Source organism: Macaca fascicularis, chromosome 2 (genome assembly GCF_037993035.2).
Source record: "Macaca fascicularis isolate 582-1 chromosome 2, T2T-MFA8v1.1".
Taxonomy (NCBI): Eukaryota; Metazoa; Chordata; class Mammalia; order Primates; family Cercopithecidae; genus Macaca; species Macaca fascicularis.
This window is the reverse complement of record NC_088376.1, coordinates 154,783,004-154,800,971: the sequence shown is the minus strand read 5'-3', so window position 1 is coordinate 154,800,971 and position 17,968 is coordinate 154,783,004. Positions and strand designations below refer to the sequence as shown.

Here is a 17,968-nt window from a genome sequence, read left to right as displayed (position 1 = left end):
TACTAAAAAATACAAAAAAATAGCCGGGCGAGGTGGCGGGCGCCTGTAGTCCCAGCTACTCGGGAGGCTGAGGCAGGAGAATGGCGTAAACCCGGGAGGCGGAGCTTGCAGTGAGCTGAGATCCGGCCACTGCACTCCAGCCTGGGTGACAGAGCAAGACTCCGTCTCAAAAAAAAAAAAAAAAAAAAAAATATGGTTTAGGCCGGACATAGTGGCTCACGCCTGTAATCACAGCACTTTGGGAGGGCAAGGCAGGCAGGTCACTTGAGGCCAGGAGTTCAAGACTAGCCTGGCCAACATGGTGAAACCCCGTCTCTACTAAAAATACAAAAATTAGTCTGGGCACAGTGGCTCTCGCCTGTAATCCCGGCACTTTGGGAGGCTGAGGCAGGCAGATCACGAGGTCAGGAGATCAAGACCATCCTGGCTAACACGGTGAAACCCCGTCTCTACTAAAAGTACAAAAATTAGTCGGGCGTGGTGGCGGGTGCCTGTAGTCCCAGCTACTCAGGAGGCTGAGGCAGGAGAATGGCATGAACCAGGGAGGCGGCGCTGGCAGTGAGCCGAGATCGCTCCACTGCACTCTAGCCTGGGCGACAGAGCGAGACTCCGTCTCAAAAATAAATAAATAAATAAATAAATAAATAAATAAATAAATAAATAAAAAACACCTCCTGGGTTCAGGTCATTTCTCCTGCCTCAGCCTCCCGAGTAGCTGGGACTACAGGCACCCGCCACCACGCCCGACTAATTTTTTGTACTTTTAGTAGAGACGGGGTTTCACCGTGTTAGCCAGGATGGTCTCGATCTGATCGAGATCCACCCGCCTCGGCCTCCCAAAGTGCTGGGATTACAGGCGTGAGCCACCGCACCTGGTCATGGGGGGGGTATTTTTAAAGATTCTGTTGGTTTCTAACACTCCCAATCAACAACATGAACATCAGTCAACCCTAAACAACTGCCTATATATTTAGCTAGTTTCAAAAAGCAAAGAGTAAGTAGCTATGATGAAGTCCTCGTTTCTCACATGTCCAAGTTGAACATTCCATACCTTAAAAGAACGGATGGAGGATATTCCACTATCTGGCTGTCTCTGGTAATCATAACGTGAGAAAGGCCCCTTAAGCACAGCTCCTGTGTGCTTCAAGTCCACATTTTCTTCCACAGCAATATTACCCCAGTGAGAGACTTCAATGACTCGGGTCATGCTGGTGATGGTCAGGAAAGGGCTGTTGTTCTCATAATGTACTTTAAAAGTATCCTGGAAGGAAGGAAACAAATAGTCCAAATTTTGGCAACAGAGAAATCACCATTAGTTTAAATCAAATTGATTGGAGACAACCTATGTATCAGCAACAGAATGGGTAAATTATGATGTATCCAACGTATGCAACATTTTAAAATGATGTTTACTAGGACTTCTTGCTAACATATGGGAAAAAATGTTCATGATATATTATTCAAAAAATAGGACACAAAACAACAACTAATGTGTTTGGAGCTGACTGTATGTATCAGGCAGTTATATAAGTTCTAAATAAGTGCATTATCTCATTTCATTCTCAAGACAATATGATGAAGTAAGAACTACTTATCCCCATTTGACAAATAAAAATCTCAAGGCCTAGCAGTTTCCATTACCTTGTTCAAGGTCATAAACCTAAGTAGCAATACAAGGTCTGCTAAATTCTGACTTCGCTTTTTTTTTTTTTTTTTTTTTCTTTTTGAGACGAGACAGTCTTGCTCTGTCACCCAGGCTGCAGTACAGTGGTACAACCTCAGCTCACTGCAACCTCTGCCTCCTGGGTTCAAGCGATTCTCTTGCCTCAGCCTCCCAAGTAACTGGGATTACAGGAATGCACCACCACATCTGGCTAATTTTTGTATTTTTAGCAGAGACGGGGTTTCACCATGTTGGCCAAGCTGGTCTCGAACTCCTGACCTCAGGTGATCCGCCCACCTTGACCTACCAAAGTGCTGGGATTACAGGCGTGAGGTACCACGCCGCCCAGCCAGCTATCATGCCCAGCCTGATTTCACTCTTCTATATGTTAAACATCACCTCTCAATAAGGCCCAACACACCTTGCTTCCGAAAAGTCCATGAAAAAGACAATCTATTTTGTTAGCTCTTACAGCTAGTTTATTCACTAGTTTATTTACTCATTCTATGACTAGATTTTTAAAAGTACAATTCACTCATAATCATATTTGATAGCATTTAATGCCAGTACAAGCAAGGGCATAGGGAAACCAGCAGTTTCACACAGCTGGAATCCTAAAAAATTGATTAAATCTTTTGAAAAACTACTTGGCAAACTACAGCAAGAGGTTTTTCTCCCTTTTTTTTTTTTTTTTTTTGTAATGAACAGGGTTTCATTCTGTCACCCAGGCTGGAGTGCAGTGGCACAATCTTGGCTCAATGCAGTCTCAACTTCCTGGGCTCAAGCAATCCTCCCACCTCAAGCCCTATGAGTAGCTGGGATTCCAGGTGCATGCCACCATGCCCAGCTAATTTGTTGTATTTTTTGTAGAGACAGAATTTCACCACGTTGCCCAAGGTGGTCTCAAGCAATCTACCTACCTTGTCCTCCCAAAGTGCTGGGATTACAAGCATGAGCCACTGTGCCCAACCAGCAAGAGATTTTTAAATGTTCATATCCTTCAATTTGAAAAACATTACTTCAGAAAATTCTGAGAATACAAAGTTATGTGCAGAGATGTATATTATAATATTAAATAGAAAAAAAAAACTAACTGTTTAACTATAGAAACTTGGCAAATGAGCTCTAGGACATCAAATCAGTGAGTTAGGCACTTAAAAACGGTGTAGCAGCTGGGCACGGTGGCTCACGCCTGTAAACTTTGGGAGGCCAAGGCGGGCAGATCACAAGGTCAGAAGTTTGAGACCAGCCTGGCCAATATGGTGAAACCTCATCTCTACTAAAAATAGAAAAATTAGCCAGGCGTGGCCGGGCGCGGTGGCTCATGCCTGTAATCCCAGCACTTTGGGAGGCCGAGACAGATGGATCACGAGGTCAGGAGATTGAGACTATCCTGGCTAACACAGTGAAACCCCGTCTCTACTAAAAATACAAAAAAATTAGCCGGCCTGGTGGCGGGTGCCTGTAGTCCCAGCTACTCGGGAGGCTGAGGCAGGAGAATGGCGTGAACCCGGGAGGCGGATCACGAGGTCAGGAGATTGAGACCATCCTGGCTAACACAGTGAAACCCCGTCTCTACTAAAAATACAAAAAAATTAGCCGGCCTGGTGGTGGGCGCCTATAGTCCCAGCTACTCGGGAGGCTGAGGCAGGAGAATGGCGTGAACCTGAGAGGCGGAGCTTGCAGTCAGCCAAGATCACACCACTGCACTACAGCCTGGGCGACAGAGCGAGACTCTGTCTCAAAAATAAAAAAATTTAAAAAAATTTAAAAAAACATAAAAAAGGCCGGGCACGGTGGCTCAAGCCTGTAATCCCAGCACTTTGGGAGGCCGAGACAGGCGGATCACAAGGTCAGGAGATCGAGACCATCCTGGCTAACACAGTGAAACCCCGTCTCTACTAAAAAAATGCAAAAAAAACTAGCCGGGCAGGTTGGCGGGCGCCTGTAGTCCCAGCTACTCGGGAGGCTGAGGCAGGAGAATTGCTTGAACCCAGGAGGTGGAGGTTGCAGTGAGCTGAGATTGAGCCACTGCACTCCAGCTTGGGTGACGGAGCAAGACTCTGTCTCAAAAAAAAAAAAAAAAAAAACACGGTTTACAGGCTGTCCGGGCACAGTGGCTCACACTTGTAATCCCAGCACTTTGGGAGGCCAGAGTGGGTAGATCATTTGAGGTCAGGAGTTTGAGACTAGCCTGGCCAACACAGTGAAACCCTGTCTCTACCGAAAAATACAAAACTTAGCCAGGCGTGGTGGCACATGCCTGTAAGTCCCAGCTACTGGGAAGGTTGAGGTGGGAGAATCACTTAAACTCAAGAGGCAGAGGTTGCAGTGAACTGAGATTGCACCACTGCACTCTAGCCTGGGCGACAAGAGTAAGACCCTGTCTCAAAAAACAAAAAAAAGGTTGACAAAGGTAATGTAGTAATATGTAAAATGTTTAGAGAATATTCTAAGTGTCAAAGGTATTACACAATACTTTTACATAATATGACATTAAACATAATACATATATTAAAAAGCCCTATGCTTAGAAATGACTCAGGTACTAAAATGTCAATAGTGTCAATAGTGGTGGTGAACTGACTTCAAATCTTCCTTTATATTTGCCAAATGGTCTCTCATGAACGTTTTTTTTAATTTTTTTTTTTTTTGAGACAAAGTGTCACCCTGTTGCCCAGACTGGAATGCAATGGCGTGATCTCAGTTCACTGCAACCTCCACCTCCCAGGTTCAAGTGATTCTCCTGCCTCAGCCTCTCGAGTAGTTGGAATTACAGGCGCATGCCACCATGCCTGGCTAATTTTTTGTATCTTTAGTAGAGATGGGGTTTCACCATGCTGGCCAGGCTGGTCTCAAACTCCTGACCTTGTGATCTGCCAACCTCGGTCTCCCAAAGTACCAGGATTACAGGCGTGAGCCACCGCGCCCAGCCTCTCAAGTACGTTCTATTAACTTAAAATGGAGGCAAGTTTGAAAACCCAAAACCTTTATATTTTTAAAAGCCTGCATAGAGGAAAATCAAATCAGTGTCCCAATATGAACTCTCATTCAGTTTTAAGTAAGTAAAAGAAATCATGCAGTTAGAGAAAGCACAGCTCAGAGTGGCAAGGCTGTCATCTTCACAGTGGGCACATGGGCCCTGGGCACTCTACAACCACAACAGGAGGCACAGAGACCCTCCCCCTCCCCAAAAACAACCCCACAGAGCAACAATATACATAGGGAGCTATGTTTTGAGACATGGAGGAATATGAGTATGTTTACTACAAATCTGCATATATTTAGAAAGAAACACTAGAAGAATAAACCAAAAGCTAACATAAATGGTTACCAAGGAGAACAAATGAACGGGAAAATTGGAAGCAAGAATTCTCTGACTATAACTTGCCTGTTTTTTTGGAGACAGACTCTTGCTCTGTTGCCCAGGCTGGAGTGCAGTGACATGATCTTGGCTACTGCAACCCCTACCTCCTGGGTTCAAGCAGTTCTCGTGCCTCAACCTCCCTAGTAGGTGGGACTACAGTTGAGTGCAACTACACCCAGCTAATTTTTGTATTTTTAGTAGAGATGGGCCACCATGTTGGCCAGGCTGGTCTTGAACTCCTAGCTTCAAGTGATCTGCCCCACCTCAGTCTCCCAAAGTGCTGGGATTACAGGCATGAGCCAGTGCACCTGGCTTTATAAGTTGTGAGAGAGATATATATATATAACTTAAAATGGTACACTTGGCCTTATGTATGTATGTATATATGTGTGTGTGTATATATATGCACCTTATGTAAGTGCACTTATATATATAAGGCCATATATATATATATATATGCACCTGGCCTTTTAACTTGTTATATATAACTTGTTATATATAATTTTGTTATGTATAACTTGTTTTATATAATTTTGACTATGAAATCATGTTGTTTTCACATTCAAAAAATTAAGTTAATAAAAAGTTCTTAAAAGTTTAAAACAACCCAAAATGAACAGCCCTAACTATGTATCAAACTGACATTTGAAACATAAAAAAACAGACCAGGCGCAGTGACTCACAACTGTAATCCCAGCACTTTGGGAGGCCGAGGCAGGCAGATTACCTGAGGTCAAGAGTTCGAGACCAGCCTGGCCAACATGGAGAAACCCCGTCTCTACTAAAAATACAAAAATTAGCCAGGCGTGGTAGCGGGCACCTGTAATCCCAGCTACTCGGGAGGCTGAGGCAGGAGAACTGCTTGAACCCAGGAGGCAGAGGTTGCAGTGAGCCAAGATCGCCCCACTGCATTCCAGCCTGAGTGACAGATCAAGACTCCTCAAAAAAAAAAAAAAAAAGAAAAGAAAAAGAAAAAAAGAAAGAACAAAAAAAGACAAAAAAGGCCGGGCGCGGTGGCTCAAGCCTGTAATCCCAGCACTTTGGGAGGCCGAGACGGGCGGATCACGAGGTCAGGAGATCGAGACCATCCTGGCTAACACGGTGAAACCCCATCTCTACTAAAAAATACAAAAAACTAGCCGGGCGAAGTGGCGGGCGCCTGTGGTCCCAGCTACTCGGGAGGCTGAGGCAGGAGAATGGCGTAAACCCGGGAGGCGGAGCTTGCAGTGAGCTGAGATCCGGCCACTGCACTCCAGCCTGGGCGACAGAGCCAGACTCAGTCTCAAAAAAAAAAAAAAAAAAAAGACAAAAAGACAAAAAAAACAAACAATTATTTCATGTAGCATTAGAACAAAGTATTTTGGTTGCACATCCTTAGTGACACATGTTCTAAACACACAGAGAGATGCAAAGCAATCTTTTTTTTTTAGAGTGGGGTGGTGCAATCATAGATAACTCTAGCCTTAACCTCCTGGGCTCAAGTAATCCTCCCACTGCCTCCCAAGTAGATGGGACGACAGGAGTGTGTCACCACGCCCAGCTTAATGTTTTTTGTAAAAATGAGGTCTCACTATGTTGCCCAGACTGGTCTTGAATTCCTGGTCACAAATGATCCTCCTGTATCGGCCTCCCAAAGTGCTAGGATTATAGGCATGAGCCACTGCACCCAGTGCAAGGAAATGTTAAACGTCTAAAATATCCACATTTTTTAGAAATGGTAAGGAAGTAGGTAGAGTAAAAAGACATGACTCCTGAGATTTCCTTTAAAATCCTCTAGCAGCCGGGCACAGTGGCTCACACCTGTAATCCCAGCACTTTGGGAGGCCAAGGCGGGCAGATCACGAGGTCAGGAGATCGAGACCATCCTGGCTAACACGGTGAAACCCTGTCTCTACTAAAAATACAAAAAATTAGCCTGGTGTGGTGGCGGGTGCCTGTAGTCCCAGCTACTCAGGAGGCTGAGGCAGGAGAATAGCATGAATCCAGGATGCAGGGCTTGCAGTGAGCCAAGATTGTGCCACTGCACTCCAGCCTGGGCGACAGAGTGAGACTCTGCCTCAAAAAAAAAAAAAAAAATTCCTCTAGCAAAGAGGCCAGGGACCACGGCTCATGCCTATAATCCCAGCACTTTGGGAGGTCAAGGCAGGAAAATCACTTGGGCCCAGGAGTTTGAGACTAGCCTGAGCAACAAAGCAAGATCATGTCTCTACAACAAAAATAAAAAATTAAATGGGCATGGTGACACACGCCTGTCATTCCAGCTACATGGGAGGCTGAGCTGGGAAGATGGACTGAGCCCAGGAGTTTGAGGTTACAGTGAGCTATGATTATGCCACTGTACTCCAGGCTGGGCAACAGAGCTGGATCCTGTCTCTTAAAAAAAAAAAAATTTTTTTAAAGTACTCCACCAAAGAAAAAAAGAGGTGGGTTAATTATGGCAACCTGATAACCACTGAATCTAAGTGATGTGTGTGGGAGTTTATACTAGTCTTTGTACTTTGGCATGTTTGCAATTTGCCATAGTAACAAAATCTTTGTAAGCCTTAATTTCGCCCTCTCCCTTCAAGTTCCAACCGAGGCCCAACATTCAAGGAAGGCCTTCAACCACTCGGACAGCTTTGCTACCCCAGTATCTGCCCAGCCACACTATCTCAAGTCCTTACTGCCTCTGCATGGAATGTCTTGCTTCCATCTCCCCCAACACCCATTCCACCTCTCCGAATGCTACCCCCAGCCTCTACCTGTGATCCCCAAAGGAGAAAGAAGACCCCCATGGAATCATTTCACTGCAGGTTAAACACTTTTGGAATGACCTTAGAAATGACTGCAGATTCCATCCACCCCACACCACCCAAGCCTATCAACCAGTAGTCACTCTGCAAGACATTCTCTGAAGCAGACAGGGATGGGCTGGACTCCACCTGAGCCTACCTGACTATAGGCAGGGACATCTCTGAAAGGCCCATAATCCAGTAGGTCCTCGGAGCGCGTGGGGTTCCCCAGTTTGGTGTAGCTCTCCACATTTCGAGAGGCAAGCTTCACACGCATGGTTTGTGTCTTCGTTGGATAGGGAGAGTAGAAATAATGGTTCCCCTCAAACACCACAAACTGTTTCTCTGACTGGGTGATCTGGGTTGGATACGGCTGAAGCACATGGGTGTAGACTGTTTCCACAATGACTGAAATCTTGGCCCCAGGATCAAGAGCAACTGGGAGCTTGACTATGAAGAATCTCCCACTAAAGGAAGAACAAGGCAAGAGAAATAAGAGAGACTGAGGATACTGAAAACACTAGTAGCAGTTCAAACTCAGAATAAAATTTTGAACCCAAAACAAAAGCAATTATCTTTAAGAGATCACCTTTTTCTTTTTGAGATGGAGTCTGGCTCTATCACTCAGGTTGCAGTGCAATGGTGCGATCTCGGCTCACTGCAACCTCTACCTACTGGGTTCAAGAGATTCTACTGCCTCAACCTCCCAAGTAGCTGGGGATTACCTATTAGAATGTTTTTAACTTTTGTTCCATTGTTGAACATTTATGTTGTTTTACACTCTTGCTATTTATAAACAGCCCTGAAAGAAACAGCTAGATATTTGTCTTAAAAGACTTAAATTATTTTTTTTCTTTTTCTGAGATGGAGTCTTGCTCTGTCACCCAGGCTGGAGTGCAGTTATGCGATCTCAGCTCACTGCAACTTCCACCTCCCAGGTTCAAACGATTCTCTTGCCTCAGCCTCCCGAGTGGCTGGGACTACAGGCACCCGCCACCGTGTCCGGTTAATAAAAGACTTAAATTATTACATTAAAGGTGATCTCTTGGCCAGGTGTGGGGGCTCACGCCTGTAATCCCAGCACTTTGGGAGGCCGAGTCAGGCAGATCACCTGAGGCCAGGAGTTCAAGACCAGCCTAGGTAACATGGCAAAACCCTGTGTCTACTAAAAATGCATACACACACACACACACACACACACACACACACACACTAGCTGTGTGTGGTGGTACACACCTCTAGTCCCAGCTACTCAGGAGGCTGAGGTGGAAGGATGGTTTGAGCCCTGGAGGTGGAGGTTGCAGTGAGTCAACATGGCACCACAGTAATGCAGCCTGGGCAACAAAGCCAGACCCTGTCTCAAGAAAAAAAAAAAAAAAATCCTCTAGGACAGATGCAGTGGTTCACACCTGTAATCCCAGCACTTTGAGAGGCCAAGGCAGGAGGATGGCTTGAGCTCAGGAGGTCAAGATCAGCCTGGGCAACATAGCTAGACCTCCTCTCTACAAAAAAAAAGAAAAGAAAAAAAGAAAAGAAAAAAATGTGTAATACAGCAGGCACTTCCTGAGCAACTTGCCTAGTTTATGATCCCGTATGAGCCCAACCCTGACATAACCTTGAACAAGAGACAAGGTATATTGTTTGTCAGCTTACCTTTTACCCTTAATTTTGGTTTCACGTACTTCCAAATTGTTGTCTTCCTCATCTTCTCCCTTCACCTAGAACAGAAAAAGATAGTTTGTTCTTCACGTCTTTTGGCTTCTAAATTTTGAGTCAATAATTAACCAAGTGCTTCAGTACATCCCCATTAAAGTAGTCAAACTACCAGAACTTTTTAGAGATTGAATTTTCTTTTCAGTAACAATTTTTTTTCTCTGAAACACAAGAATATTGTCAAAGACTTACTTTTACAAAGTGGCATATGGCCAGACGCAGTGGCTCACACCTGTAATCCCAGCACTTTGGGAGGCTGAGGCAGGCGGATCACCTGAGGTCAGGAGTTCGAGACCAGCCTGACCAACATGGAAAAACCCCATCTCTACTAAAAATACAAAATTAGCGAGGCATGGTGGCACATGCCTGTAATCCCAGCTGCTCAGGAGGCTGAGGCAAGAGAATCGCTTGAACCCGGGAGGTGGAGATTGCAGTGAGCTGAGATGGCACCATCACACTCCAGCCTGGGCAACAAGAGCAAAACTTCGCCTCAAAATAAATAAATAAATAAATAAAAGTGGCATAAAACTTCTATAAATGCATATTTTCCTGAATGATGAAATACACATATACACAGAAAGATTACACTTCCAAATATACTTCTCAAAGGCCTCTTTCTTGATGCTTTTCTTCCTCATTTATATTCAAATAAGCATACTCAAAGAAATGTATTTAGTGATGTAACAGAAAAGTCTCGGGGCCGGGCGTGGTGGCTCACGCCTGTAATCCCAGCACTTTGGGAGGCCAAGGCGGGTGGATCACCAGGTCAGGAGTTCAAGACCAGCCTGGCCAATATAGTGAAACCCCGTCTCTACTAAAAATACAAAAAATTAGCTGGGTATGGTGGTGTGTGCCTGTAATCCCAGCTACTCGGGAGGCTGAGGCAGGAGAATTTCGTGAACCTGGGAGGCAGAGGCTGCAGTGAGCTGAAATCATGCCATTGCACTCCAGCCCAGGCGACAGTGCAAGACTCCGTCTCAAAAAAAAAAAAAGTCTCAGGGATTTTTATTTTTGTACAGACAGGGTCTCCCTATATTGCCCAGACTGGTTTTGAATTCTTGGGCTCAAGCAATCCTCCCACAGATTACAGGCATGAGATACAATGCCCAGCTTAAAACTGTTTTTTCACTAATATAAGAGTTAAAACTGGCCAGGCACAGTGGCTCACGCCTGTAATCCCAGCACTTTGGGAGGCAGAGGGGGGGTGGATCACCTGAGGTCAGGAGTTCGAGACCAACCTGGCCAACATGGTGAAACTTCGTCTCTACTAAAAATACAAATTAGCTGGACGTGGTGGTGGGCGCCTGTAATCCCAGTTACTTAGGAGGCTGAGGCAGGAGAATTGCTTGAACCCAGGAGGCGGAGGTTGCAGTGAGCTGTGACCATGCCACTGTACTCCAGCCTGGGCAACAAGAGTGAAACTCCATCTCAAAAAAAAAAAAAAAATTTGGTCGGGCGCGGTGATTCACATTTTGAGAGGCCGAGGCAGGCAGATCACGTGAGATCAGGAGATCGAGACCATCCTGGCCAACATGGTGAAACCCCATCTCTACTAAAAATACAAAAATTAGCCAGGCGTGGTGGCGGGCACCTGTAAGCCCAGCTACTTGGGAGGCTAAAGCAGGAGAATCACTTGAATCTGGAAGGCAGAGGTTGCAGTGAGCCGAGATCGTGCCACTGCACTCACTCCAGCCTGGGCGACAGAGTGAGACTCCCTCTCAAAAAAAAAAAAAAAAAAGTTAACACTGGCAAAAATCCCTTGGGGAGGAGCCAATGACCACTGTTTGGGGTACCTCACAGCAACAAGCTATGTAACCAGGAAAAGGACGTTCACTCCAGCAGGCTGCAGGGGTTTTCTGAGAAAGAGGAGTTATCTCCAATCATAAGGCTCTGGAGCAGGCTGCAAGGGAGAAGTGTATACATACCCCACTGATCTCTCTGCCAACCCACCCTCAACTGAAAAAAACAAAAATTAGGCTATCTTTTAGGACTTAAGTAGTGATTCCCAGTAGGATACAAAAAGCTGTAATGGTGAACTTTTAAAATATTATATCAAAAAGTCTAAAACAATCATACAATCATCCTCAATAAAGCTGTACAGTCTAACACAAACAACAAGTTTCATGACTTTGACTAGAATCTTATCACAATGGGAACCAGCCAGGCCAAGTGCAGTGGCTCACCCCTGTAATCCCAGCACTTTGGGAGGCCAAGTCAGGCGGATCACGAAGTCAAGAGATCAAAACCATCCTGGCCAACATGGTGAAACCTTGTCTCTATGAAAAAAACACAAAAATTATCTGGCCATGGTGGCACGCGTCTTTAGTCCCAGCTACTCAGGAGGCTGAGGCAGGAGAATCACTTGAACCCGGGAGGCAGAGGTTGCACTGAGCTGAGACCGCACCACTGCACTCCAGCCTGGCGACAGAGCGAGACTCCATCTCAAAAAAAAAAAAAAATAACAAAAATTAGCCGGGCATGGTGGCATGGGCCAGTTACTCCAGAGGCTGAGACAGGAGAATCGCTTGAACCCAGGAGGCAGAGGTTGCAGTGAGCCAAGATAGGGCCATTGCACTCCAGCTTGGGCAACAAGAGTGAAACTCCGTCTCAAAACAAAAAAAAGAAGAAAGAAAGAAAAGAACCCACTGAAAAACATTTCAACAACCTCATCAGTTTCCAACACAACTGTTGGAAAATATGCACCTCCTTGTTAAGTTCATCATCCAGTTGTTTCCCACTGGGATAAGAGTACAAAATAGCACATATATCCATTTAACTAGTGTCTTGGACTACAAAATTTAAAATGATTTTAAATAAATCTGTTGATGTGACTGCAGGTCTTATACCCAATACAACCCTACCTCACAGCCATCAAAGCCAGAAGAGGCAACATTATACAGTGTGAGAATACACAAATTATGGAATAAGTTGGAGCCCTGACTTACTCTGCACTGTAAGACCACATGTAGGGGGCTAAATAACTTAATCTGCCAGACTACAGCCTCCTTGCCTGCTATATGAGGACTTATCCCTTAAATGGTTGCTATGAGGGCTAAATTAAAATATATTTAAAATACCCACCATAATATCTGACACAAAGTAGAGTCCCAGTAAGAAAGTATCTTACCACAAAAACAAAGAACAAAAGGAAACTTCTGGAGGTGATAGATATGTTTATTACCCGGATTGTGGTAATGGTAACACCAGTGTATATGTATTTTGAATATATTAACAATAGGCAGTTTTTTGTATACCAATTATACCTCAATAAAGTTGGGAGAAAAAATAAAAACAACATAAAATAAGCACATTAACCTAGCTCGCAGGCATGATGGCAGGATAGCCGAGCTCCTGCTGTGGTTCACTTATACTGTAACAAGCTCATTAAATCACAACTGGCTTCTATAAAGAATAGGATTTAACATTCAAGACATTCAAAGGTGGCAAGGCAAATTTACATGAAGTTTTGATCTATCTTTCCACAAGCCTTTGAGTAAAACTTTATTTCATCACGGACAAGGCATGAAAGAAAATAGGAGTCATTTCAGAAACGTAATCTCTATAAACCCAGCTTTATAGCTCCATATTCAGTCAGAGAATGAAGTTTGCTTAGAGGGAAATGTGACACTGTAATGACTATTCTCTCAACAAATAATTAGGTAATCATTTAATGAAATTGTTTAACAACAATAGTAATAAAAAACAAACCTCTGTGTAAGTATATTCTCTCTACTCCCAAACCCAACATTTTCTTTGGTGATCACTGAAATACCTGGAAACACTTAAGCCAAACACAGCCATTTATTGCCGAGGTTAAGAATGAGAAGCAGTAGGGGGACGGGAGAAAACTGGACTTTCCTTTTCTGTACGGCATAAGAAAACTTATATTACGTGCAGGAATTTCAAAATTAACTTTAAGAAGAATTTTAACATTTAGAAAGTGTTCATTAGCAACCTTAAGAAATGCGTCACATTGGCCGGGCGCGGTGGCTCACGCCTGTAATCCCAGCACTTTGGGAGGCCGAGACGGGCGGATCACGAGGTCAGGAGATCGAGACCATCCTGGCTAACACGGTGAAACCCCGTCTCTACTAAAAAATACAAAAAACTAGCCGGGCGAGGTGGCGGGCGTCTATAGTCCCAGCTACTCGGGAGGCTGAGGCAGGAGAATGGCGTGAACCCGGGGGGCGGAGCTTGCAGTGAGCTGAGATCCGGCCACTGCACTCCAGCCTGGGCGACAGAGCGAGACTCCGTCTCAAAAAAAAAAAAAAAAAAAAAAAAGATGCCAAACCTGTTACATTTCTGATGGTTCTCTGTCTAGAAAGAAGCACCTACAACGGACCAGATACTGAATTAAGAGAATGAAATTCATTTTAATTCATTTATTTGTCCTCCACTTGGGCCACGGCGTCAGGCCGTGGGAAATGAAGTCCGGCGCCCGCTGGCACCGGGCCGAGCGGCTGCCGCGCTCGCCTTACGGAAGGGAGATGCGTTCTATCGGCCAGAGGTCGCCCGAGCGGTGCTGAGAACGGCCCCCGCAAGGGCAAGCTCCGAGGCGGGTCCGCTGCGAATCCCAGCAGCTGCCCACGCGAGCAGCGACCCGCGCGGGGGCAGGCCAGTGCTGACGTGGCCCAGGCATGAGGGTGCGCGTGCACCGGCCGCGGAGGCGCCGGGGCCCCGAGGCAATCCCACCGACCCCTGCGCCTCGCCCGCCGCCCAGGTCTCCGCATTTCCTGAGGCCTAGAGGGGCGCGGGCGGAGTCGGGGGACCGGCAGGAAGGGAGGCGGGAAGGGCCCCGGGAGCGGCGGCGAGGGGTCGCCCACACTCACCTGCACGCCCAGGTGCGCCAGCCGAGCCTCGAGCTCAGGCTCCAAAGCCAGAAGGAAAGAGGTAGCTCGGGACGTAGAGCTGCCGCCCAGGTGCGCCAGGACCACCTCGGCCGTCACCTTAGCCAGGTGGCTGCTTAGGTCCACTGTGCGCTTCACGTCCTCGTTGATCAGCGGCGGTGCCTCGGAGGAGGCACTGCCTGGCGCCGGGGTCCAGGACCCGAGCAACAGGAGCAGAAACAAGCGGGCGACTGGCGCCTCCATGACCGAGAAGAGCAGAGGGCCAAGGCGGGCAGAGCCCAGCCGCGGTAGCCCGCCCTCCCGCCACTGAGCAGCCGCTCATTGGGCAAGGGCTGGTGACACAAGATGGAGGCGCCCAACAAGGAAGGACCCTGTCTCCAGGGCAACCGGGAAGTCGACCCGGCGCCTGATTGCAAACCCCTCTCAGAGCTGCCCGGGCTATCCTACTGTTTGTAGTGCGAGTGCACTTATTATTATTAGATTTCACTTACCTAATTTTTACAGGAGCGGCACTTGCCTAGGTCTCTACTCTCTCCTACCATTCTTCCTGTCCAATAATTCTGCTCGTTTTGCTCCTTAAAGCAGTGAAATTTTGCTCAGACTGAGAAAGTAAAAGTCGGCCTTCTTCATCCACCGATGGATGCTAAAATTAGTAGGCAGAACTTGAAGCCGAAACATATGCAAAGTTTCAAAACATCTCTACTAAAATGTTTAGTAATTAGGCCGGGCACTATGGCTCACGCCTGTAATTCCTGTACTTTAGGAGGCCAAGGCGGGCGGATCACCTGAGGTCATGAGTTGAAGACCAGCCTGGCCAACATGGTGAAACCCCATCTATACTGAAGATACAAAAAATTAGCCGGGCGTGGTGGCGGGCGCCTGTAATCCCAGCTACTCGGGAGGCTGAGGCAGGAGAATCGCTTGAACCCCGGAGGCGTAGGTTGCAGTGAGCCAAGATAGCGCCATTGCACTCCAGCCTAGGTGACAGGTAAGACTCCGTCTCAAAAAAAAAAAAAAAAAAAAAATTAGACGGGCGTGGTGGCGCACGCCTGTAATCCCAGCTACTCTGGAGGCTGAGGCACGAGAATCGTTTGAACCCGGGAGGCGGAAGTTGCAGTGAGCCAAGATCATACCACTGCACTGCAGCCTAGGCGACTAAGCGAGACTCCCTCTCAAAAAGAAATAAAATAAAAATAAAATGTTTAGTAATTACAAAGGAAAAAATAGTCTACAGTGGAGAATCCTGGCAGGCACCACTTTAAACACGTGATCAAAGTTAACATCACCACGTGTAAAATATAGTAACATTAGGTATCTACTGATAGGATCCTTTGAGAAAGGCACATCACTTCTGTGGTATTGCCACAAAATTACAGAAAATCCATCACTTCAATCTAGTCATAAATATAGACAAGGCCAGGCACAGTGGCTCATACCACCAATCCCAGGTCTGGATCCTGACCCCAAGAGAGGGTTCCTGGATCTCACACAAGAAAGAATTCAGGGTGAGTCTGCAATGCAAAGTGAAAGCAAGTTTACTATTTTTTATTTTATTTATTCTTTTTTTTTTTTTTTTGAGATGGAGTCTCACTGTGTTGCCCAGGGTGGAGTGCAGTGGCGCAATCTTGGCTCACGGCAACCTGTGCCTCCCTGGTTCAAGCAATTCTCTGCCTTAGCCTCCCCAGTAGCTGGGATTACTGGCGCCCACCACCACACCTGGCTAATTTTTGTATTTTTAGTAGAGATGGGGTTTAAACATCTTGGCCAGGCTGGTCTTGAACTCCTGACCTCGTGATCCACCTGCCTCAGCCTCCCAAAGTGCTGGGATTACAGGCAAGAGCCACCGCCCCCAGCCAGCAAGTTTATTAAGAAAGTAAAAGCATAAAAGAATGGCTACTCCATAGACAGAACAACCCAAGGACTGCTGGTTGCCCATCTTTATGGTTATTTCTTGATGATATGCTGAACAAGGGGTGGATTACTCATGCCTCCCCTTTTTAGACCATATAGCGTAACTTCATGACGTTGCCATGGCATTTGTAAACTGTCATAGCGCTGGTGGGAGTGTAGTAGTGAGGACTCATTGCCATTTTGGTTTTGGTGGGTTTTGGCCAATTCCTTTACTACAACCTGTTTTATCAGCAAGGTCTTTATGACCAGTATTTTGTGCCAACCTCCTATCTTATGCTGTGACTTAGTATGCCTTAACTGTATGGGAATGCAGCTCATAGGTTTCAGCCTCATTTTACCCAGCTCCTATTCAGGATGGAGTTGTTGTGGTTCACATGCCTCCAACACCTGTAGTCTCAACTACTTGAGAGGCTGAAGCAGGAGGATCACTTGAGCGCAACAGATCTTGGCTTCAGTAAGCCATGTTCGTGTCACTCCAGCCTGGGTGACAGAGCAAGACCCTGTCTCAAAAACCAAAAAAACAAAACCAACAAGGCTGGGCATGGTGGCTCATGCTTGTAACCACAGCACTTTGGAAGGCCGAGGCAAGAGGATTGCTTGACCCCAGGAGTTTGAGACCAGTCTAGACAACATAGCGACATTCCATCTTTACAAAAAATATTTTAAGTTAGCCTAGTGTGGTGGCATGCACCTGTAGTCCCAGCTACTCAAGAGGCTGAAGTGGGAGGATCACTTGGGCCTGGGAGGTCGTAGCTACAGTGAGCTGTGATCATGACACTGCACTCCACCCTGGATGACAAAGTGAGACTTTGTCTCAAAAAAAAAAAAAAGAAGAAGGAGGAGGTCGGGTGCAGTGGCTCACACCTGTAATCCCAAAACTTTGGGAGGCTGTGGCAGGCAGATCACCTGAGGTCAGGAGTTCGAGACCAGCCCGGCCAACATGGTGAAACCCCGTGTCTACTAAAAATACAAAAAATTAGCCAGGTGTGGTGGCAAGGTTGCAGTGAGCCAAGATCATGCCACTGCACTCTAGCCTGGGTGACAGAGCAAGACTCCATCTCAAAAAATAGTAATAATTTTAAAAAAAATAGATAAAATCAGACAAACCAAAATTGAAGAAAATTCTACAAAATAACTGACTCTTCAAGTATTAATCCTTCTTATCTCTATGTCTCTTCATAGGTTGTATGTGCACCTGATTTTCTTTGTGGGAAAGGAGAACACCGAGGCTCCATCCATTTCTTCCCCATTGATGACTTCCAGAGTGACTGGGGTGTTGCAAGTCTCAATAAAAAGTTGTAGAAAAGTGTTTCCACATAGTCAAGTAAACATGAGAAGTACCACACTGCACATCAGCAGATTAGCGAAACCTCCTTATTCTCTAATTTTGGAAAGATAGAACTAACCAGATATCACAGGAAACAAAAACACTGAGCCCACCAAATGCACATGGAAGAATGTTCAGAACAGTTCCTTCACACTCCAAATTCCTGTTATTATCTGTATTAGTCAAAACTCGGCCAGGTACAGTGGCTCACGCCTGTAATCCCAGCACCTTGGGAGGCTGAGGCAGGTGGATCACAAGGTCAAGAAATCGAGACCATCCTGAATAATATGGTGAAACCCAGTCTCTACTAAAAATACAAAAAATTAGCTGGGCATAGTGGTGTACATCTCTAATCCCAGCTACTCAGGA

At 46.0% G+C, this 17,968-nt stretch overlaps 1 protein-coding gene across 2 annotated transcripts in view; it reads right to left on the bottom strand.

The window, feature by feature from the left end:
- RPN1 (ribophorin I) overlaps window positions 1-17,968 on the bottom strand; it is a 64,215-nt gene that overhangs the window by 11,991 nt on the left and 34,256 nt on the right. Inside the window, exons 1-4 of one of the 2 annotated variants that reach the window (XM_005571764.5) lie at window positions 14,344-14,625; window positions 9,455-9,519; window positions 7,962-8,268; window positions 1,052-1,261 (exon numbers count right to left, since the gene is read on the bottom strand). In XM_005571764.5, coding sequence (XP_005571821.1) covers window positions 1,052-1,261; window positions 7,962-8,268; window positions 9,455-9,519; window positions 14,344-14,604 — 843 coding nt within the window. In that variant the 5' untranslated portion in view covers window positions 14,605-14,625. Of the gene's footprint in view, window positions 1-1,051; window positions 1,262-7,961; window positions 8,269-9,454; window positions 9,520-14,343; window positions 14,626-17,968 lie in introns of those variants that run through there. The other variant, XM_074033172.1, reaches the window with a different exon arrangement.